This window comes from Hypanus sabinus, chromosome 3 (genome assembly GCF_030144855.1).
Source record: "Hypanus sabinus isolate sHypSab1 chromosome 3, sHypSab1.hap1, whole genome shotgun sequence".
Lineage (NCBI taxonomy): Eukaryota > Metazoa > Chordata > Chondrichthyes > Myliobatiformes > Dasyatidae > Hypanus > Hypanus sabinus.
Genome location: NC_082708.1, coordinates 43,265,713 through 43,289,116, shown reverse-complemented (window position 1 = coordinate 43,289,116; position 23,404 = coordinate 43,265,713). Strand labels below are relative to the sequence as shown.

Sequence of the window (23,404 nt, the reverse complement as noted above, 5' to 3'; positions counted from 1 at the left end):
CTGTTTATTGCTCTTTACTGTATTTAGAAATTTTCCATTTCATTATTTTTGAAAGCATCTTCACTTAACAGAATTTTTTTTTTTACATGTGCCTAAAACTCTTGCACAGTGCTGTATGTCAGTGATAATTAAGCTGATTCTGATAGCCAGTGATTCAGCTGGCTGTTAGGCAGCATGAGTAAAACCAGATTCTTGATTAAGCACAAGTAGCAAAGCTAATCAAAGCACTGATTGAAATGAGAGAATCATATTTATTTCACCAAAATAAACAAATTTAGCAATTGTTTTTATTACATTAACTGCAGATAAATTACTGCGTCAATTAAAAAAACAAACTAGCTTAAAAATAGTTACATCAGTTATGTACATTTATGCTTTATGTTCCAATATTGTACAACTGGCAATTGGGTTTATCCGGTCATAGACAAAAAGTAACAATGCATTCAAAGCATAACTATTGCATGAAGTTAAATGTCACAAGAGGAAAAGCAGTCTCAGCAAAAGATCAAATACATAAACTCTCAGTATGTACAGAACAATTTTAATAATGCAAATCATTTGACTGGACACCTGAAAAATAAAGAGGAGAGCTTTTTCCCAGCTTTTTAGCAGTTATTGTGGCTAATGTACTTTAGTGCAGAAGACTTGCACTATGGTTTGATAGTAACATTTCCCCAAACAATAATTCCCTCTGTAACTTAAAAGACATGTAGCAAAATGCTTTTTTGTTATAAATACATTTCAATGCCATACATTTTTAAGGCATCATTTATACAATAAATTAGTCAATAGTGAAACAACAGTGCTATACTTTTTAAAGTAAGTTTTAAATTCAAGACTTTGTAAAATACTTAAAATCACCATTTCGAGAAACATGCAGCAATTCCATAAATGCATTTACTGAGACACATTCTGGGGAGAATTGGTTATGCAAGGGTTTGGTTTCTGTTCTCACAGTTCATGCCATAATTATAATGATCATTAAAGTAAAATCAAAAGTAACAGTCCATGTGTGCTTGTTTTTGTATTCTTCATTTGGAATAAATTTTCCCTCTACTGAGCCTGGTGACTTACATACGGCAAAAGGAAGAAAATTCTTATTGTGCTTTCAGTACAAGTAAACAATAAATTTTAAGGCCTTAATACGTGAGGGAGAAACTATTTTATTTCCTTGCAATTCGTTGTTTCTATGAAGGAATTCATCTGCAAAAGTCTTCACTTAAAGCACATCTCAAATTTAGTAACCTATGTCTATGCACATTTTGGTAACATGTCACATTGTAATAATATAGTTCTTTGGAAAATCTCTGAAACCAAGTCAGGCCTGTGGATTTACAGTATCTCAGTTGGGAATGAATTGCAAATTTCATTTCCATGAAATAAAGAAAAAGAATGTAGATTTCCTTGTGACGGCTTCATTCTCCATTGTCTGGCTAATTTGAAAGGCATCAGCTGAGAAATGTGGAAAGCAGAAGCACAATTTTTAAATTCATACATGACGGCCCTTTATCGTTCGACTATTCTCAGAATTACTTTCCACAACTTTCAATAAGTTGAAACTACATAGTAATTGGTTTAGTTAATTTCATCCTTATACGAACCAAATACCTTTTCATTTCTTAAAGGGGGTCAACTTGCTAAAGCTGTGCCAAAATGGAGATGGTTTACGTTTAGGCTCAGCCAGTGCAAAAACTTGTTGTTGAGGAATACTGGTAGGCACTGTGATGTGACGTTGGTGGAGTGGGTGAAGGGGCTGATGTAGAGGAACAGAAAATCCACTGTAATTCGTTCCTAGAAGAGTGAAAGGAGAAAATAACATTGCACCATTAGCATTTTTAACAGTCCAACTCAGATCAGTAAGAGGAATAATATTTAGTCACTATAATTTCACTCACATACACTTACTTCCTTTTAAATACCAATGTGCCAATACCCTTTTTGCCACCTTACTTCTGCATCAAGGGCATTTGTTTCAACAAGTAAGCCATTGCTAATCTACTATGAGTTGCTGGGATAATTCAACAGCAGAAAGCAAATGTCTGGGTGACTATCAAAGTTCAAAGTATATTTATTATTAAAGTACATAGATGTCACCACATACTAACCCTGAGATTCATTTTTGTATATACATTTACAGGAAAATAAACACAAATTAATTTATGAAAAACATTAACAAAAACTGACAAATATCCAATGGGCAAAAGAAGACAAATCGCTAATAATATATATTTTTAAAGTACATGAATAATACTAGAAACATGAGTTGCAGAGTTCATGAAATTGAGTCTATAGGTTGTTGCATAATAACTGTTCCTGAACCTGGTAGCGTGGGACCCAAGGCTCCTGTCACCCCTGTCCGACGGTAGTAGTAAGAAGAGAGCATGCCTGGAATCAGAGCTCCTTGCTGAAAGGAAAAAAGCAAAGAATGCAGAATACCCCTTTCACTGTTGCCCCCAATAACAAATATATCACATTGGATACCAGTGGAAGCTGCAGCCATATCAAGTCACTGGCATTGAGTTTGGCTCAGAAGGGAAGGGAGGAGAGCAGTAAAGATACATGATTCAATAGTTAGAAGAACAGACTGGAAATTGTGTGAGCATGATAGACTCCTGGATGGTATGTTGCCTCACAGGTGACAGGATCAGGAACGCATCTGATCGGGTCCATGGCGTTTTTAAGGAGAAGGGTGAGCATGTAGAAGTTGTGGTAGATATTGGTACCAATGACGGACATTTGCAAGAAAAAGTTTGTGAACCTTTTGCAATTACCACGCTTTCTGCATTACTTACTTGTGTTCCAATTTTATCTAAATCATAATAATAGGCAAAACAATCTGAATTAACTAAGCAACACACATAAAATGCTGAAGGAACTCAGCAGGCCAGGTGGCATCTAAGAAAAGAGTACAGTCGACATTTCGGGCTGAAACCCTTATGCAGGACCCTTCTCTTGTCTGTCTTGATTCTTGTCTCTTGCCTAAACTAATAACACACAAACATTTGAACTTTTCATGTCTTTATTGAACACATTGTTTAATCATTCACAGTCCAGACAGGAAAATGAATGTTTATCCTTGTATGTAATAACTGGTAGAAACTCCTTTAGCAAGGATAAATTTTAGACCATTTCTTCATACAAAATTGTTTCAGTTCATCAATATTTCTGGGATACCTTGCATGAACAGCCCACATCAGGTAGTGCCATAACATCTCATGTTTTGGAACGAGATAAAAAGTCTGGACTCTGGCTTGGCCAATCCAAAACATGAATTTTCTTCTTTTTAAATCATTCTGTTGTTGATTTACTCATGTGTTTCTGATCATTGTCTTCCTGCATCATTCAACTTCTATCAAGCTTCAAGTAATGGACTGCTACCCTGACATTCTCCTGAAAAATGTCTTGACACAATTTCTTCATTGTTTCTTCAACATTTACAAACTGTAACAGTACTGAGTTTCCTCCATTTATGGACAATTCCTTACTGTGGACTGATAAACACTCAGGTATTTAGAAATGCTTTTGTAGCCTTTTCCAGCTTTGTGCATCTCTACAATTCTTCTTCTAAGGTCCTCTGAAAGTTGGTTTGATTGAGGCATGCTGCACATCAACATTTCCTTCTTGCGAAGAGCAGGCTCTTCTCAAGAAATTCCTAGAGTGCCTACAAGATGTCTTTTTAGAGCAGTTCATCAGTTATTCTAGAATGGGTGTTATGCAATGAACTAGAATTGATTAGAGACCTTAAGGTAAAAGGACCCTTAGGGGTAAGTTATCATAATATGATATATTCACCCTGAACTTTGAGAAGGAGAAGCTAAAGTTAGATGTATCAGTATTACAGTGGAGTAAAGGGAATTAGATAGGTATGAGAGGAGTTGGCCAGAACTGAATGAAAAAAGAACACTGGCAGGGATGATAGCAGAGCAGCAATGGCTGGAATTTCTGGAAAGAATTTGGAAGGCTCAGAATATATACATACCAAAGAAGAAGTAGTATTCTAAAAGAAAGGTGACACAACTGTGGCTAACAAGAGAAGTCAAGGCCAACATAAAAGCCAAAGAGAGGGCATTTAATAGAGCAAAAATTAGTGGGAAGTTAGAGGATTGGGAAGCTTTTAAAGACTAACAGAAGGCAACAAAAAATGTCATTAAGAAGGTAAAGATGGAATACAATAGTAAGGCAGCCTATAATATTAAAGAAGATAGCAAAAGCTCCTTCAGTTACATAAAGTATAAAAGAGAAGCGAGAGTGGATATCGGACTGCTGGAAAATGATGCTGGGGGATAATGGGGGACGACAAAATAGCAGCCAAACTGAATAAGTATTTTGCATCAGTCTTTACTGTGGAAGACACTAGCAGTATGGTGGAAGTTCCAGGTGTCGGGGGCATGAAATGTGTGAAGTTACCATAATTAGAGAGAGGGTTCTTTGGAAATTCAAAGGTGTGTAGATAAGTCACCTGGACCAGATGGTGTACACCCAAGGTTGTGAATGAGGTGTTTCAAGAGATTGTGGAGGTATTAGTAATAAGTTTTCAAGAATCACTAAATTCTGGAATAGTTCTGGAAGACTAGAAAATTGCAAATGTCTCTCTAGTCTTCAAGAAGGGAAAGAGGCAGAAGAAAAGATACTATAAGCCAGTTAGGGAAGATGTTGGAGTTGAGGGTGAGGTCTCAGGGTACTTGGAAGCTCCTGATAAAATAGGCCATAGTCAGTATGGTTTCCTCAAGGGAAAATATTGCCCGACAAATCTGTTGGAATTCTTTGAAGAAGAAACAATTAGACAAAGAAGAATTGGTTGATATTATGTACTTGGATTTTCAAAAGGCCTTTCACAAGGTTCCACACCTGAGTCTGCTTAACAAGTTACGAGCCTGTGGTATAACAGGAAAGATTCTAGAATGGATAAAGCAGTGGCTGATTGGCAGGAGACAAAGAGTGGGAATAAAGAAAGCCTTTTCTGATAGGCTGCTGGTGACTAATGGTGTTCCACAGAGGTCTGTGTTGGGACCAATTCTTTTTACGTTATATGTCAATGATTTGGATGATGGATGATAGCTTTGTCACAAAGTTTGCTGACAATACGAAGATAGGTGGTGGGGCATGTAGTTTTGAGGAAGTACAGAGGCTACAGGAGGACTTTGACAGATTAGGAGAATGGGCAAAGAAGTGGCAAATATAATAGTGTTGGGAAGTGTGAGGTCACAAACTTTCATATAAGAAATGAAAGGGTTGACTATTTTATAAATGGAATGAAAATGCAAAAAACTGAGGTGCAAAGCCACTTGTGAATCCTTGCGCTGGCTTCCCTACAGGTTAATTTGCAGGTTGAGTCTGTGGTGAGGTAAATACAATGTTAGCATTCATTTCAAGAGGTCTAGAATATAAGAGCAAGGATGTAATGTTGAGGCTATAAAGCACTGGCAATGCCTCATTTGATGCATTGTGAGCAGTTTTGAGCCCCTTATCTTAGAAAGGGTTTGTTGAAACTGGAGAGGGTTCAAAGGAGAGTCATGAAAATGATTCCAGGATTGAATGACTTGTCTTATGAAGAGTGTTTGATGACTCTGGGACTCAGAATAATGAGGAGTAACCTCATCGAAACCTATCGAATGGTGAAAAGCCTTGATAGAATGGATTTGGAAAGAGCTTTTACTTTGGTGGGAGAGTCCAGGATCAGAGTACACAGTTCAGAATGGAAGAGCGTCCTTTTAGAACAAAGATGAGAAATTTGTTTAACCTGAGGGTGGTGAATCTGTGGAACTCCTTGCCACAGGCAGCTGTAGATGCTAAGTCTTTATGCATATTTAAGGCAGAGGTTGAGATTCTTGATTGGTCAGTGCATGCAGGGATACGGAAAGAAGGCAGGAGATTGGGGCTAAGAGGCAAATTGGACATGATGAAATGACAGAGCAGACTTGATGGGCCAAATGACCACCTTCTTTAGGACTGGAAAAAAAAGAGATGAGGACCATGAAGCTGCTTGCTACAGAGATACTTTGGTACACTAAGGAGATATGCAGTTTTCCTATCAGATTCCCCCTTCTCCAGCCCTGTATCTCTTTCACCAATCAACTTCCCAGCTCTTTATCTCACCTCCCCTTCTAGTTTCATCTCTCACCTTGTGATTCTTCCTCCCTTCCCCCACTTCCTTACTCTGACTCATCTTGTTTTCCAGTCTCGGCCCATAATATCGACAGTACTCTTTTCCATAGATGCTGCCTGGCCTGCTGCGGTCATCCAGCATTTTGTGTCAGTTGTCTAAATGTTTAACATTATTTTCTTATTGCTATGTTTTTTTTCTGCTCATGTCTGTGGGATTTTAAAAAAAACATTTTACTAATTATATACCATTTCTATAGTTTTGTGAGGTGTCAGAATTATCTTTATTTCTGAACTTACCCTTCATTTTCCCTCGCCTGGATTTTTTGGCATTTAACATAGCTTGTTTCTTCTGGCTCTCTGATATCTCAAATCCTGAAAAACCAATGCAAAAATAAAACTAAATGTACTTCATAAACCACAATGAACCAGAACACAAAACATGTGTTGATATAGTAATGACAGGGGACAATGTAGAATAATTTCTAGATTCTGAAGCAATTTCTGTTTCTATGTATTTTTATTCCTGATCCTTTTCAGAATTTATTTTTCCTGAAGGTAGTGAATTGCCAGTTTCAATCACTGCACAGAAATGGCTCAGAAGTGATAACGATTGTTACTAAATTCTCCCAATTCCTCTCATTAGGGAAGTCCTTCCCCTGCAGTTAGTTGTGTTTCATAACAAAATGGATATGGCAGGTACACATGGAAAAGAAACTTGAATGTATTATCCCACCATGGTACCGCAACAAAACACAGCACAGTAACACAGTGAAAATGCTGTAAGCAACTTAGGCAGCATCTATGTTGGGGAATAAACAGTTGATGTTTGAGGCTGAGACCCTTCATCAGGACTGGAAAGGAAGAGAGAAGAAGCCAGAATAAGGTGGTAGGAGAATAGCAACGAGTACAAGTTGGCAGGTGAAAGGTAATTTCAGGTGAGGGAGAAGGTGGGTTGGTAGGGAAGGGGGAATGGAGTAAGAAGCTGGGAGATGATTGATGGAAAAGGTAAAGGGCTGAAGAAGAAGATATCTAATAGGATAGGACAGTGGACCATGGAAGAAAAGGAAGGAGGGGCACCAGAGGAAGGAAATGGGCAGGTGTGGAGCAGAGAAAGGGTGACAGAGGGAACTAGAATAGGGAATGGAAAAAGAGAGGTGGAGAGAGGAGAATTTACCAGAAATCAATTTTCATGGCATCAGGTTTGGTGGCTACCCAGATGGAATCCTTCAACCCGAGTATTCCCTCATTATGGCAGTAGAGGCGGCCTTGGACAAACACGCCAGAATGGGAATGGGAAATTGGATTGAAATGGGTGGCCACCAGGAAATCCTGCCATTTGCACCAAACGGAGTGAAAGTGGACAACAAAGGAGTCCCCAATCTACATCAAATCTCATCAATGTAGAGGAGGCAACCTCACTTACTTCATTCCCTTCCCCTCTCCCACCTTCCACCTCACCTGGTCTAAACCATCACCTGCCAGCTTGTATGCCTTCCCCTCTCCCAGTGTATCATTCTGGCTTCTGCCTCCCTCCTTTCTAGTCCTGAAGAAGTCTCGGCCTGATACATCGATTGTTTATTCCCCTCCATAGGTGCTGCTTAAGATTTCCAGCACCTGCAGAATCTCGTTTACACTGAACAGTAATCCATGTAAGATATTCCAACATTTCTATTAACAATCAATGGATCAAATTGAGACTCTGCTGTAAAACCACATCTAGTAATGATTGATAGTAGACAATCAAATTGCTAAAAGGAGACAATGTCATTTTCAGTGATAGCAGGGTCTGGCACGCTAGCAGCAAGAACAAGGCTAAAGAACTTACAACCACGTTCATCCAGAGAGCCCAGAAATTACATGTTACTTGCCTCTTACTTTTGACTTCCCCAAGTGCAACATATCACACTTGTCCAGATTAAACTTCATCTGCTATTTCTCTGTCTACATTTCCTACTGGTCTGTATTCTGGTGAATATTTTAACAACTCTCCGGACAATCCACAACTCTGCCAATATCAATCGGTTTACCTACATTTTCCTACACATACATACACACACGTCACAAACAACAGAGCTCCCATCGCTGATCTTTGCAGAACACCACAGGTCACAGAGCTCTAGTCAGAATAATAGCCTTCTATCTTGAATAGCTAAGCCAATTTTGAATCTAATCTCCCAAGTGTCCATGTGCCTTATCCTTCTAAATCGGACGACCATAGGCGAACTTGGTAAAGTCTGACTTGTTACGCCTGCAGCCCCCTCCTTTTTGAGAATCGCAGGAGCGCTGTTGATTTGGGTCAGGAGACCCAGGAAATGAGAGAGAGACGTTTGGAATGTCTGGACCCCCCCTCCACCGGCGATAGAAAGCTATGGGACACGGCCATTATCTCTTGAAGACGAACTTGTGTATTGCAATACTGTGTTACGTGGAAGCCCTCAGGCAAAGTGGGCTGGTTGAGGGAGGGATTGCATCACCCCCAACCTGATTGACATCTGAGACCCTGTGAGTCAGGATAAAAGAGGGTCTGTGGGAACAGTCCCTCAGACGCACCAGAAGAAACGCTAGCGATCCCGTAATAGCAAAAGCCGGTGGGAAGGCCACGTGCGTCCTTTTCCATTTGCCCCGGAATCGGTGTGCCTTTAACACGGAAGAACGGGGAAACCAACTCCCAACGACTCTCGAAGGATTGACATCATAAAAGGAATGGGCAAGTTTTAACCCGTCTTTCTCTCCAACCAGAAAGCTGCAGCTTGAATGAACTAAAGTGACTTTTATATTTCCATTGGACAATACATTATCTCCTAGACAACGATAGAGCTATTTCTTATTGATTATTATTATACCCGCGCTTTTAGATTTAGTATTGACGACGTATATCATCTGTATGTTTGCATTGATATTATTTTTGTATATTTTTATCAGTAAATACTGTTAAAAATAGTTCCATCAGACTTCAACGGACCTCTCTATCTTTGCTGGTAAGTGACCCAGTTACGGGGTACATAACAGACTGAAGTCCATAAACATCACATTCATTGCCCTGGCCTCATCAATTGTCTTTGTCACCTCCTCAACAAATTCAGTCAAATTTGACAAACTGGACTTCCCCTGCACAAAGCCATGATGAATATCCCGAATAAGTTCATGCTTTTCTAGGTGAGTAGACCCTATCTCTAACTCGAACACACCTCTAAGTTTCTGGTTTGTTTCTATTGCCCTTCTTAAATAGATGAACAACATTAGCTACTATCCAGTACTCAGATCTGTATCAAGGCCTCAGCAACCCCTTCTAATAACCTGGGATAAATCTCATGTCCTGAGAACTTACCCATCTTAATGTCCTTCAGCATACCCTCCCTGATTTTGTCCTCTTGCTGAGTACCAATCTGAGGTACTCCTTTAGAACCTTTCCCATTTTCTCTGACTCCAGGTATGATTTCCCTCTTCGAGTAGTCCTAAGCTCTCGTTTATAGGTTCTCTTTAATCCTTCTCACAAAGTCCTCCTGATTCTCTGCTTTTGTTCTTTTGCATTCCTCAACAGCTCTGACCAATTTCATCTTCCTATACCTTACACAAGCTTCAATTTTCTTTTGTAAAATTTGCACATCTCTCATCATCCAGGATTCCCCAACTTTATCAGCCTTGTCTTTATTCCTCATTGGAATATGTAGACCCTGGATTCTGATCAGCTGGCATTTAAACTACCCCCACACCAAATGTTAACCTCTCAATAAGGCTAGCTCCCATTGTAATACTTAGCGCTCACTCCTTACCCACACCACTGCCCCTTTCCCCAATGTCTGGTCTTATTACCTATCTTATCTATAATTATCTGAAAAGATAGAGTTATAGTCACTGTTCTTGAAATGCTTTCTGCTGAAACTCATTTCCCAATGCAAGGTATAGTATGGTTCCTCCCCGGTTGCACTATCCAGAAGCCTTCCTGGATGCACCTAACAAATTCTACCCAATGTAAGTTTCGGGGAATGAGCCTCAGTCAACATTGGGGAAACAAAAATGACCCTGTTGCTTTTACACCTTTCCATAGTATGCACACAAATCTGTTCCCCTGTCTCTCACTGGCCACCATAGCCCTATCACAGCTATTAACCATTTATTATTCCTGAGCTCTACCCATATTGCGTGACATCCTCTATAAGTGCAACTGTGACATTCTCCCTGATCAGTGGTGAATACCAGCAGCCCCACCCACCCTCTCAACTTTTTTACATTCCTCTCTATCGTGTCTGAAACATCTGAATCCTGTAATGCTGAGCTGCCAGCCTGCCATTCCTTCAACCAAGTCTCCATAAAAGGTACAGCATCATATGCTAATCTAGATCCCTTACCCATAATACTCCTTGCATTGAAATAAATACACTTCAAATCTCAAAGTACATTTATTTTCAAAGCATGCATGCTTTATACAACCTTGAGAATTTGTCTCCTTACAAGCAGCCACGAAACAACGAAAGCCAACAGAGTCCATTAAAAACTGAAGAGTGGCGAGAACGTTCACCACAACGTTCCTTGGGATCGGGGAGTTCAGTTACGAGAAGAGATTACCGTGAAGAGATAGGAGAGAGGACTGCAGGAAAGCATCCCCCCACCCCAATTGAAGGTAGATAAAACAAGAGGTAAAATACAGTTAGGATAAGGTCAGGGAGAAGAGAATTAGGGAGTATCTTTGCCACCAATGGATGGTAAGTTCATGGAATGTACTGCCGGAGGATGGTTGAAGCTGGATTGCTGACAGCATTTAAGTGCCAAACTGAGAACTTCAATTGCCTAAGCACAGAAGATTATGGAACAAGTACTGGGAGTTGGGACCAATATGAAAGGCTGCTCACAGCTGGGATGGGTGAGATGGGCAGAGTGGCTCGTTTCCCTGCTGGATGGTTCCATGACTCAAAGCTAGTAGGGAATTTGATTGTTCCAAGTCAGCATAGGCTTAATGGGCTCTAATGGCTTCCTATGTCATAAGGAAACAGGCATAGATGGAAAGAGTATACACCTCACTTCACCTTGTTGTACTTAAACATTCAGAAACCAAACATACCCAGTTCTTTGTCTTCTTGTACTCTTCTCCTTTCATCTAAACATGCCTGCAGCCATCGGTGTTTGTCCTCGGGCTTTCTGGCACAGAACAAGTGGACTTCCTCTGTTACTTTACTTATCAATTTAAAGGCATTTTTTAAATGAAGGTTAAGATCTTTGTCTTTGCCATCCTCAACATTCACTGTTTTTATCTCATCCATGTCAATGTGGCCCTTATAATACAACAAATCTCGTCTCAGTCTATCTTTTTTACAGAAAAACAATTGATGGTCAAAAAGAAATAAAGTCCTCTGTTGGTTTTTTCCTTGGCTTGAGATTTTGGTCAACTCTCCAGAAAAGATTAGTTCAGAACTTCTAGTTAAAACATCTTGCCCCTGAAAAATATGAAGAAAAATGACTTGATATATTGGAGCAGAGAAACAGATGCGGGCCACTTAATTCCTCAAAAAGGTTCACAGAATGTGACATTGCACCATATATCTCAATACCTCAATCAAAATGTTATCAGTCTCAACTTTGAAAATAGCAAATAACATGGAAGTAATTCCACAAGTGGGAAAGATTTCAATCTAAAAGTAACACACACAAAATGCTGGAGGAACTCAGCATCTATGGAAATTAATAAACAGTTGACATTTCAGGTCAAGACCCCTTCTTCATGACTGGAAAGGAAGGAGGAAGATGCCAGAATAAAAAGGTGGGGGGAAGAGAAGGAGGAGTGTTTTCTCACTACACTTGTGAAAGATACAGTACAAGTATCCTTTTCCTACTATATCTTTATAGCTGGATGTGTCAGGCAAAATCATGTAATTTTCTCCCTCTGCCTTTACCCAATTCATTCTCATAAATAACCTGAAAACTAACTAATCACCCCTTTCCCCTCGATGTTTCAAACAAAATAAATCTAGGATGTATGTAATTTCTCCTTATAATTTAACCCAAGATGATAACATATAAATCTACTATTGAATATATATTGTACTGCTTCTATAGGTGACAAGTAATACTATCCAAAAATGCTCAGTTCGCCAAATGTGGTTTAACTATGGCTCTCAATACCTGTACAATGTGCACTGTTTTTAACCCATTCAGTATCAAATCTCCAGCAGAAGAAAATGGTGGTGTCAGTTACAGGGAGTAAGACATTTTTGAATGGAAAAAATAGCAAATGCAATTCAATCCAGAGAAGGTCAAGATAATTACCGAAACTAAATAAGGGTGAGAGAATTGGGTACAGCTCTGAACGTTAAATTGCATGAAGGATGTGATATTTATTTATTTGGAGCTACAGTACAGAACAGGCTCTTTCAGCCCAACGATCTGCACTGCCATAGTGCTGTGCTAACTACTGAGCTACTGTGGCACCCATGTACTATAGAGGCTGAAAGAGGCAGCTTACAAAGATGCTTCCAGGGTGGGAAAATGTTATAACAAGTGACTGATTAGTTGCCTATTGTTTTATTTAGAATAAAGAATACTGAGAGAAAATTTAAAAGGGATGTGTAAAATTAAGGAAGTCCCACATGGAGCATAATTTTAAGGTAGAATTAGAAGGGGTGTTGTGTAAAGATTTCTTCACTTGAGGGTTGGGTGCCTGGGATATGAATCTGGGAAAATTGATAATTAAAATATGAGAGTAATTTTAAAACTAGATCTGATGTATCTGGCATTGTCATATGCTTCTCGATGGAAAGGGTCAGTTTGTCTGGCTGGTAGGCTCTGCAGATTGAGCATAGGTAGCAGCTGTGATCTGGTAAATAGAAATCAGGCACTGGACATTTGCCATTGCTATTTTCAGGACAAAAATTCATTGCCAATATTAAGGTATTATTTGACAATGGAGCCACTGGTTCTGTGATTCAACAAAATCAAAGAAACTAGGGGAATATTTATGTAGCACATCTATCTCAATCAGAATTTAAAAAGGATATTATCTCCATCACAATTTCTGAAGCAATGCACATGATGTAATATTAACTCTAACAATGACTTACTGTTTGAGTGAACCTGCTTGACCATTAAACTGGTTTAAATTCTGGAATCACTCTCTGACTCCGTCTCAATGAATTGTTTTCTGCTCCTAACCTTCTTGCCTGCTAAATGCTATTTTCACAAATAGTTACTGATTTACATATACATAAAGTAACCTAACTGATAAACTTGGAGAGCGAAAAACAGATTAGTCATTAAAAGTAATGAGAAATAAATAGCAATTTCCAGGAACTGTATATACCGAGTTAATGTGAAACTATAATAAATGTAAGTAAAACATTCCTAAATAAACAAACTTTAATGTAGAAATGTTAGAAATATTCAGATAAACTAAAGCAAGTCAAAATACAACTATTTACTATGTAACACCCACCTCCCAGTTTACAATGGACACTTGCCACTGAGCAATCTTGTCTATACTTTCTAGTCGTCTTTTGCGTTCATTAATCAGATGTGCTACATTCTTCATGGCCTCATAAGCAGCACTGATGCTTTGGTAATCACTGTGGAAAAAAGAGATCTTGTTGATCTTTGCTACAATTAAAATAAAATGATTAATAATAAAGACAGAGTAGTAGAAATACTCAGCCAGTTACGCAGCAATTGTAGAAACAGAAGCAGAGTAAACATTTCAGGTTGATTATCTTTCATCAAGCAATAAAGCAGGGTGGAAAATTACACATTCTAAGTGTTTTCTGGTTAATTGGTCCATCGTTTAACTGAGGCAGCAGGTTATTTGGCACAACTCTTAAAGAGCAAAAACTAATCAAGAAAATAGCCGGGATTCCCTTCATTTATTTGGGACAATATCCCACTTAACTTGGGCAGGCAACTGTTGCAGAATGATTTCTAATTAGTGTCAGGTGTGTGCGCTTGTGCCGTGCTTAGAGTGAACAGTTTTTAAATAGCATGTTTTTAAAGAATAAATAACAGTTTTTTAAGTAAACAGTTTTTAAGTTGCATGTGTTTGTGTTCAAAAGACAGTAATTTTGTCACTGAAGGTGGTGAGAAATAAGCAGCAAGACAGTTCAGAACAGTTTCGCTCACCATGGTTTCAAGCACTCCGGATAGGAGATGCCAGAAACAGCCAGGAGTGAAAATTAAATGTTTCTACTACTTCAACAAGTTAGGTACTATGAAGAATTTGAAGGTATCGGCAATCATCTTGATGCTACAATGAAAATGAAGATTTGGAGAATGTGATTGTTGATAGCATTGTATAAAGGTTATTCATTATCTACACTAGGTGTCTGCACTAATTTTGTTCATTTACGGTCAATCAAAAGAATGTGGCAGTGTACAGGTGTTACTGGAGGAACTCCTCCAGCAATAACAATTAGGAGCTAATACAGTTTTATAGTACTGAGATAGTATTGATATGTTCAAATTTTGTTCTGTATTTTATTTAAATACATACTTTGTTAATCAGTTTGTCTTTTTATTTTTTTTATCTATTTCCATGAAACTTCAGCTAATTGAGGCAAAATGTTTAATTAGGCCAAAATGTACTGGTCCCGATGTGTCCTAATTAACCAAAATCCACTGTAATTTCAAAAGTCTGATGGCAGATACAGCCTTGAAGTATACACAGTGGCCACTTTGTTAGGTACATCTATACACATACTCATTATTGCAAATAACTAAACAGCCAATCAAGTGGCAGCAAAAATGCATAAAAGCACACAGATATGGTCAAGAGGTTCAGTTGTTGTTCAGACCACACATCATTATGGAAAACAATGTCATCTAAGTGACTTTGGCCGTGGAATGAGTGCTGGTGCCAGACAGAGTGGTTTTATTATCTCAGAAACTGCTGACCTCCTGGGGTTTTCAAACACAACTGCCTGTAGAATTTACAGAGAATGGTGTTAAAAACAAAAAGAAAATCTATTGAGTGGCAGTTCTGTGGGTGAAAACACCTTGTTAATGAGAGAGATCAGAGGAGAATGGCCAGACAGGTTCAAGCTGACAGGAAGGCGACAGTAACTCAAATAACCATGTGGGGTGTTGAAGAAGCATCTCTGAATGCACAACACATCGAACCTTGAAGTGGATGGACTGCAGCGGCTGCAAACACAAACATACACTCAGTGGTCAGTTTATTAGATACGTGAGATACAGAATAAAGTGACCACTGAGTGTAAATAGTAGTAAAACATGTCCAATGATATCCTGACTCTGAAGTAAAAAACACATTCAGCTCTACGCCATCTGTGCCACATTTGCTTAGGTAGGTTCCGCCAGTTAAAACTGTGTGCAAAACTCTTCTCCCACCCAAAACAATGACGATTTTAGAGTTCTCAAATGGTTAGAACAAAATGGGTGGAAACAAATATATTGAAATCTTCCTGTTTCCATTCCTTTACTTTTCTAACTGATTTCAGTGCTAGCAGGGAGACAAAATTATCCTCTGGTCAACAAGATGAAATAATGGGTAATTAAGAATGATGTCCTCGCCTCATCCTAATCCTTCACCTCCCCTGAATTTGTGGATTTTAAGTAAGCATACGAAGTGATGCTGGTTTGAAGCCCACATGATTAAATACCAGCATTCTCCATGGATATTCACAGTATTTCCAATTATTTTAGTATTGAAATATATCCATGTACCCTGGCCAATACTCACAGGAGGACGAGGAGAAAATAAAGCTATCAGAGGGATGCAAAATTATGCATTTTAAATTTATTAAAAAAATTAATATCGGGTGTCATTCCTCCATTGCAAACTTAAATCTTACATCCAACTAAGAATTAATTTAATGCAGGAAAGAGGAATTATTGAGAATTATTGGCCATATTATTTTCTTTTGCAAAGTGAATTTCCGACACAAGCTGTCATTCACAGTAGTACCTGAAGTAAGGTATCTGATTATAAATAGCTAGAAATATAGCCTTTCATTGTAACCAGGTGGAAAGGTGTAATAAGCTCAAAAGGATTCCTAGTCCCTCACTCATAATAGTTGCAGGAATACAGACTTCTGATTCAGGTATGACATGAAGACTCTCAGATCTTGTGCTTCTAAAACTCAGGATGCTTTTCAGTGTAATTTTCTGTACTAGAAGTTGCTCTTGAATGTTGGTAATGATAATCTTAACCAAAATTATTGTACGGTCACTGACAGAAGAAAACACCTTGCACTTTATTTTTTGTAGGTAATGTGGTTAATACATATGGAGCTCCAATTCTCATACCTGTGATCTGGGGTAGTATATTTGAGTAATTCAGCGAGCTGTAGTGGGTATTTACAAATCTTCTGGACTGGAGTCAAAAGAAAGCCATCAATGGCAATGTCAATCATCTGTTGAAGCAGTCGACAAGCCTCAAAAAAGTGGCGGTATTTACTTTGCTTCATCAGTCTGGCCAGCTCAAGACATGCACTGGGATGATTATTGCAATATTCTGAGTATATCCCGAACTCAGCTTGCTGTAAGGAAAAAATATGTATTTAAAATGGGTAAAAAAAAGATTCCATCCTTAATCTTAAATGAATGTTTTTAAAAAAAACAGCTGAATTCAGAGCCACTGCCTCATTTCAACAAATAAAAATATCAATTTCAACATAGGCATTTTAATATATGTATATCTTGAGTTGGAATCACGTATTTTCTCTGAAGTACAGTTGAGTACAATACACAACAAATATGGTGTATCTACCACCATATCCAACTGCATCAGTCATAAACAAAGAATAACAATTTGCGTTAATACATAATCTTTAACAGAGCAAAACTTGCCAACGGGTGGAGCTGGAGCATTACCCTCCACATAAGGACAAGGCTTTAAAGTGTGCAATGAGGAAAGAGTTCAGGAAAGACGGGGAGAAAGACTCAGTGAGAAAATTTTCTCTGTCAGGAAGGTTTACCATGATTTAGGTTATAGTTTGAACAAGGGACTATAACCGACAAAACAGAGGGTTGAGGGAGCAGGTATGAGTAGGAGGTGGGAGGAGAGGTGAGGGGTGGAGGAGGGAGAAAGTTATAAGGGGGAAATTAAAAGGTAAAGAAGGTTATAGAAAAATATTGAAAATAAAATCAAAGAAAGCCCTAAGGCATTTTAAATGTACCAAAAAGAACTAATGAAAGAATAGACACAAAGAGATTCTGCCAATGCTGGAAATGAACAAACAGTCACCTCCTCCCTCACCACCATTCGGTGACCTGAACAATCCCTCCAGGTGAGGTAACACCTCACCTATGAGTCTGTAGTCATCATCTTCTATATCCAGTGCTCCCACTGCAGGCTCATCTACATTGGTGAGACCTGAGATAGACTGGGGGACTGCTTTGTTGAGCACCTGCATTCCATCCACAACAGGTAGGATTTCCTCCTGGCCACCCATTTCAACTCCATTTCCCATTCCAATATCTCAATCCATGGCCTACTCTATTGTCACAATGAGCCACAAGGAGGAGCAACACCTCATATTCCATCTGGGTAGCCTGACAGCACAAACATCAATTTCTCTGACGTCCAGTAATATCTCCCCCATGCTCTTCTCATTCTCTTCCATTCCCCATTCTAGCTCCTTTCTCACCCTTTCTCTTCTCCTCACCTGCCCATCACTTCTCTCTGCGCCCTTCTTCCTATCATCCACTCTCCTCTTCTATCAGATTCCTTCTTCTTCTTCAGACCTTTACCTTCTCCACCTATCATCTTCCAGCTTTTCGCTTCATCTCCCCTCGTCCACCCACTTGGCTTCACTATCATCTGCCAGCTTGTACTCCTTTCCCCTCCCCCCCCCCCCCACCTTCTTATTCTGGCTTCTTCTCTTTCCTTTCCAGTCCTGATGAAGGGTCTCAGCTCAAAATGCCGATTGTTTATTCCTTTCTGCAGATGCAGCCTGTCCTGTTGCATTCCTTCAGCATTTTGTGTGAATGTTGCTGTACTTTAGATCTGGGACTCTTAATCAGAACTGAGAGAGAGACAGAGAGAGATCAATTAGCAGAGATAAAGGGAGAGGGCAATGGGTGTAATAAAGGGAATTTATCCAACAGGGTGAAATAGTGGGGTAGTGAATGGGGCAAGTAAGCTTATTTATCTGTATAATGTGCACATTCTGTGTACTGTTGTACATACTGTATAATGTTTTACTGGAATATGCCTCTTTCTCCGTTCTGGAATGCTACACGATTCTTTTCTATAGATGCTGGCTGACCTGTTGTGAATTTCCAGCTCGTCCTACTTTTATTTGAGATTTGCAGAATCTCCATTTTTTTTGTTGATCTTACATTTATTGAAGATGTCGGGATAGTTAGTCTACTTTAATCACCATAATTTTGGTTTAACGACAGTGTAGATAAGGCTGAAAAGAGAATTCTTCCACCTATTTTAGGAATCTTGGGAATGAGTATGCTTTTGAGTACAGCTCATTTTCTCTCTTGTTGCACAAGGGTAGATAGGCAGGATAGAGATAAACACCCTTCTATCCTGTTTAAAGCAAAAAGGAAATTAAACAGTCACAAATAATTTGATATGAAGCTCGCAAGGGGGAAGTTTGCACCCATATTTCTGCCTGTACTTTCCCATTAGAGGCATATCTCTGAAGCTCATGACTATACATTTTTTAAACTATAAAGCCAGCAATGAGCAATCCTTGGGCTAGTTGGCATCAATGGTGTTTATTTTAATGAGCTGCAGAAACTGTAAGTAAAAGGAAACTTCAGAGGTTAATTATTAGTCATTACTGATAAATAAATAGTGGCAAATAATCAGTTTTGTATTAACTAAATCTTCACAGGCATATAGTCTGCTTGCTGCTCTAAAGAATTTGGAGCAAAATGATGGAATTCCATCAAAGACATTTAAGAAATAATGAAATCTTACTTTTATTTCTCTCAGAGTAGAGTTTCTGGTTTCATCACTGGACTAGCTCTACAGTCAATTGCCCAAACCAGTTTAGTTTCAAGAATGACAACTTTATATCTGATCAATTTAAATAAAATGTATAATTTTTGCTAAACTTAAACCCAGAAAGCAACCAACTGCAGCGTTGCCTGTGTGACAAATTACATATCACTTGTAACCTTAGTAAGTAAATCCATCAACCGCCCAAAACCTGAGTCTTATATGGGTCTTTTTTAGTTGTTGGACAGAGAAACATCAAAGGATATTGCACACTTTTCAGTAAAGATTCATCCCAGACTTTATATGGACAGTATTATTATTTAGAGTATGATAATGGCGAAGCAATTAAATGATCAGACAATTAATTTCAATACCTAGACTAACAATACACGGAACTTGAGTTTAAATCCTACCTTGACATTTGTAGAATTTAAATTCAATCAATAACATAGAGTCAGAGTACTGCAGACAGAAACAGGCACTTTGGCCCATCTAATCCATGCTGTCCTGAGCTTCTGCCTAGTCCCATCTACCTGGGCCTGGATCATATCCGTCCATACTCCTCTGATCCATGTACCTCCAAACTTCACTTCAATGTTAATGACACAGTTGAACTCTGCATCTATCACTTCTGCTAGCAGCTTGTTCCACACTTGAACCACCCTCCGAGTACATTTAAAAACAGAACCTGGTATCGTTCAAAGGAGGAAAACTGCCAGTCAGTCTATGGCTCTAGCCCAACAATACACTAGATTATTAAATTCCTTCTGAAATGGACTCTCAAGCGACTCAGGTCAAAGTTATTTAAGATGGGCAATGAATGTCCATATTCTGAAAAATGAATTTAAAAAAAATAAGAAAAGCTATACTCCAGAAAACATAAAAATGAGGTGGGTTTTGCTGGTGCTGAAACCAAGGAAGTATCTAGAATAAAAGTAGCCATAATCTACCAAATCTGAAACAGATTCAAGAAGATTACAGTTTAGTCAGAAAGGTCATAATTCACAATTCATCTCTACTTATAGCTATCACGTTTAAAAATCCACAAATATGAAGGCATTTTTAAGTATGGTCTACTGCTGTTAAATTATAGGAACCTATTCAAATAAATTCTACTTCCTAAAATGTGTTATTTAACTGAAATCCAAATTAAAAGGATGAAATGATTGTAGAAAATCTATAGTCAGGCATGAAATTGAATTGATAATGGAATCAAGTCAAGATTATGCACTTTAAGTTACAACTATGCATGTAACATACATGTCGAAGGAAACAGGATCCTATTTCACTCAGATGAGGCTCATTTCGATTGAACTGTTTCTCCAAGTCCTTCAGAAATTTCCTCTGGAATTTGTAAATCTCTTCAATGTTCCCAAAAATAGTAGTCAACTGTTCTTCAGCAAACATCCCTGTATGTTTGCGACACTGACGAATATACCCCTAAAAAGTAGACAATACATGTCAAGCATTTTATATCTAATATCAATCAATGTGATGAAAATAGTAATTAGAAGTGGTCTTGATTTTTCATCCAAGTTCTTCCAAGACCACAGCAATTTAAAATTGCACTGGTTTTATTATCCACAATCAGTATTCCTACGCATGTTAAATAATCAGCTGTGCTAAATGAACTTGCAACTCAAAGAAGAAACGGAGAAAGTACCACTTAATAAATTATCCCATTAGAGTGAAACAATAAAGATAGGTCATTCATATTGGACTGTCAGGATGAATCTTGAAAATGCACACATAGCCAGCATACCGAAAGGCTTTATTGTCTACATACAAATCATAAAACCCACATGATTTAGTTGATAGATCTACTAAACTTACAAATATGATGATGAAACTGGTTACACCATTAAAATGTTCAGGCAAATACATTCAGTGGACACTTTACTAGGTGCACCTTTCTAATACTGGATAGGACTCCCACCCCACCTTGCCCCCACAACAGCCTGAATTCTTTGTGGTCGGCTGCAGAATTTCAGCTTCACTTAGTTGGTATTGTAGTGGTTACTTTAAAACAAACTAAAACCCCTGGCTGAGCAAGGGACTTGACACTGTATGACACACTTCCAAATTGAAAAAAGTACGTTTGATCCTTTATTATGAAACCAGCAAAAATGAACATTCTTATATAACGATAAAAAACTAATGAAACTAAATTAGCAATAGCAGAATAAAAGTAATTAGTATTCAAATTAGTAGTCAACAAAAAATATCATCCCCAGCTCACTCCCCATCAACTAAGCTAAACTAACTAGATCAAAGCATGAATATGTAACTATACTCATTTGCTTCTACCATGTCGCAACCCACGACAACTTATCGTAACACAATATACAATACAGACAGAAAATAGATATGATGGTTACTACATCCCAGCCCCTAATTATTACACCACAATAATTAAAACTGCATAGGACTAAAGTAGGAGACAAAAAAATTTTCAAGGATAAACATCTTAACATTTATGCAACTGCTCTTTCTTCTTCCAGAGAAGTCATGCAAGAGTAATCTAGGCCAGAGGTTACCAGCACTTAGCTCGGTATAGAGTGCTCTTTACCACCACTCTCTGAAGTCATGAAACTTCTACAGTTGTAGCTCCTCAAACCTCTGCCTTCCGTAGTCTAAAGATCCTGGTTGTAGGCATGCCCAGGCAGCTGGTCTTGGTTTTGATGTGCACCTGCTGCACTAATCCTCTTCTGTCTGGAAAGACTCGAATGTCTTTTCCCATAATCCATGACTTGCAAGGTGCTGTGTCATCACCTATAGGAACAATGACTCCTAGGAGGAACCTGCATCTTATACCTGACCATTTCTGATGTTCCTTTAACTGCGGCAAGTACTCCTCAACCCACCATTTCCAAAACAAGTTTGACATGTTTTCAAGGATGAATGTCTTCCCTTTGGAACTCTCCTGGTGGTAAGGTCTTCAGAAGCAACAGATCACTGAGTGTTAGTGCTTCTAAATCATTGCGATCAGAGGGTGCCTTTGTAATTGTACAACCACTGATAATAGCCTCTACTTCGCTAAGGACTACTTGGAAACCCTCTTTGTCAAACTTCTGTACCTTCATGGTGGAATTGAGGACCATTTGCACATCTCTCCTATCTGCCCCCCCCCCCCCCATGATGTGAGCCAACCAGGAGTGAAAAATCCACTTAATTCCTTTCTGAAGTAGGGCATCACTGATCTGTGAATGGTCCCACTTCTCAATGGCTTCTCTCAACACACGCTCATTTCCAGCAACATTTGCTGCATTATCAGAGTGCAGTGCATGAACCTGTCCTCATCATGCTATAAAGTGTCGGTGCATTAACAAAGGAATGTGTGTCTAAAGAAGATGAAACCAATGTGAGCAGCTTGTATAGCTACAAAGGTAAATATGACCCCATACCTCTTCACGGTACTCCTTTCACTTGGAAGGTCCAAAGTAGACCAATGCTACACATGTGAACGAAGGTTCACCTAGAGAGACCCTGTCCAGAGGTGGATCTGCCATCCAGGAGCTGCGTGCAACCTGCAATAAACAACACGCCTAGACACGATTCTTCTTATAGCTGTACTAGCACTGGAAATCCAGCATTTTTGTTACAGCCTGGATAACGTGTGGTTAAGGCCAGCATGTCCTACCTCTTGATGTACATGCCTCAGAATGAGGCCTGAGATATGAAGGTCCTTTGTCAGTATTACAGGCTGTTTAGACTCTTCAGGCATGGCTGCCCTACTAAGCCATCCACAAACTCTCAAGACACTGTCTTCAAGGACTGGAATGAGCTTGAAAATATGGCTGTTATTTTTCACATTTTCGCCCCTTTGCAAACTTGAGAATTCATCTGGTAATACCTTTTTTGGGCAAAACTCAATTACCTCCTTTTCAGCCATTCTGATATTTAATCTTCTCAACCTCTCTCCAAAGAATACTCTTGTTTTTCTTCATCTGAGTCAGACTAAGGAAGAGTGATGTTCAATTGCTTCTTCTTCTTCTTCTTCAACAAAACCAGGTTCTTAAATCTAAGAGTCCGGGGCACTGTCTTCCTCAAAAAGGTCCAAGATAAGAAGTGATGGATTATATGTATTATGGATCCACCCCCTCTTCAATCTACATGGCATTCATTATAACAATTCTCCTGACTTCCAGATCATCTAGCAGGAGTACTCCAGAACAATCGGGACTCACAGGCCATTCCCTTTCAGGCTGAAGGAGATACTGAGGCCTTGAGATCCATGTTTTATTCTTCAGAAATGCTTTTAACTTCAACCCTCTCGAGGTCACATTTGCTGGATTGCTTTAGGTGTTGACATATCTGCCTTGAGATGCTTGTGAGACCTTAAGAGTTTCTGAAACATTGTAATGAAGGTTTGGAACCAGGAAGTTTCAACCTTGATATACTTCA

The 23,404-nt window shown here is 38.8% G+C and overlaps 1 protein-coding gene across 8 annotated transcripts in view; it reads right to left on the bottom strand.

Annotated features, from left to right (window-relative positions):
• Positions 1 to 231: 231 nt before the first annotated feature.
• Positions 232 to 23,404, bottom strand: part of spata13 (spermatogenesis associated 13) — a 205,223-nt gene continuing 182,050 nt past the window's right edge. For 7 of the 8 annotated variants that reach the window (XM_059964180.1, XM_059964186.1, XM_059964183.1 and 4 more), the window contains 6 exons: positions 20,261 to 20,440; positions 16,348 to 16,580; positions 13,529 to 13,658; positions 11,165 to 11,537; positions 6,403 to 6,477; positions 232 to 1,791 (listed from right to left, as the gene is read on the bottom strand). In XM_059964180.1, coding sequence (XP_059820163.1) covers positions 1,613 to 1,791; positions 6,403 to 6,477; positions 11,165 to 11,537; positions 13,529 to 13,658; positions 16,348 to 16,580; positions 20,261 to 20,440 — 1,170 coding nt within the window. In that variant the 3' untranslated portion in view covers positions 232 to 1,612. The remainder of the gene's footprint in view (positions 1,792 to 6,402; positions 6,478 to 11,164; positions 11,538 to 13,528; positions 13,659 to 16,347; positions 16,581 to 20,260; positions 20,441 to 23,404) is intronic. The other variant, XM_059964187.1, reaches the window with a different exon arrangement.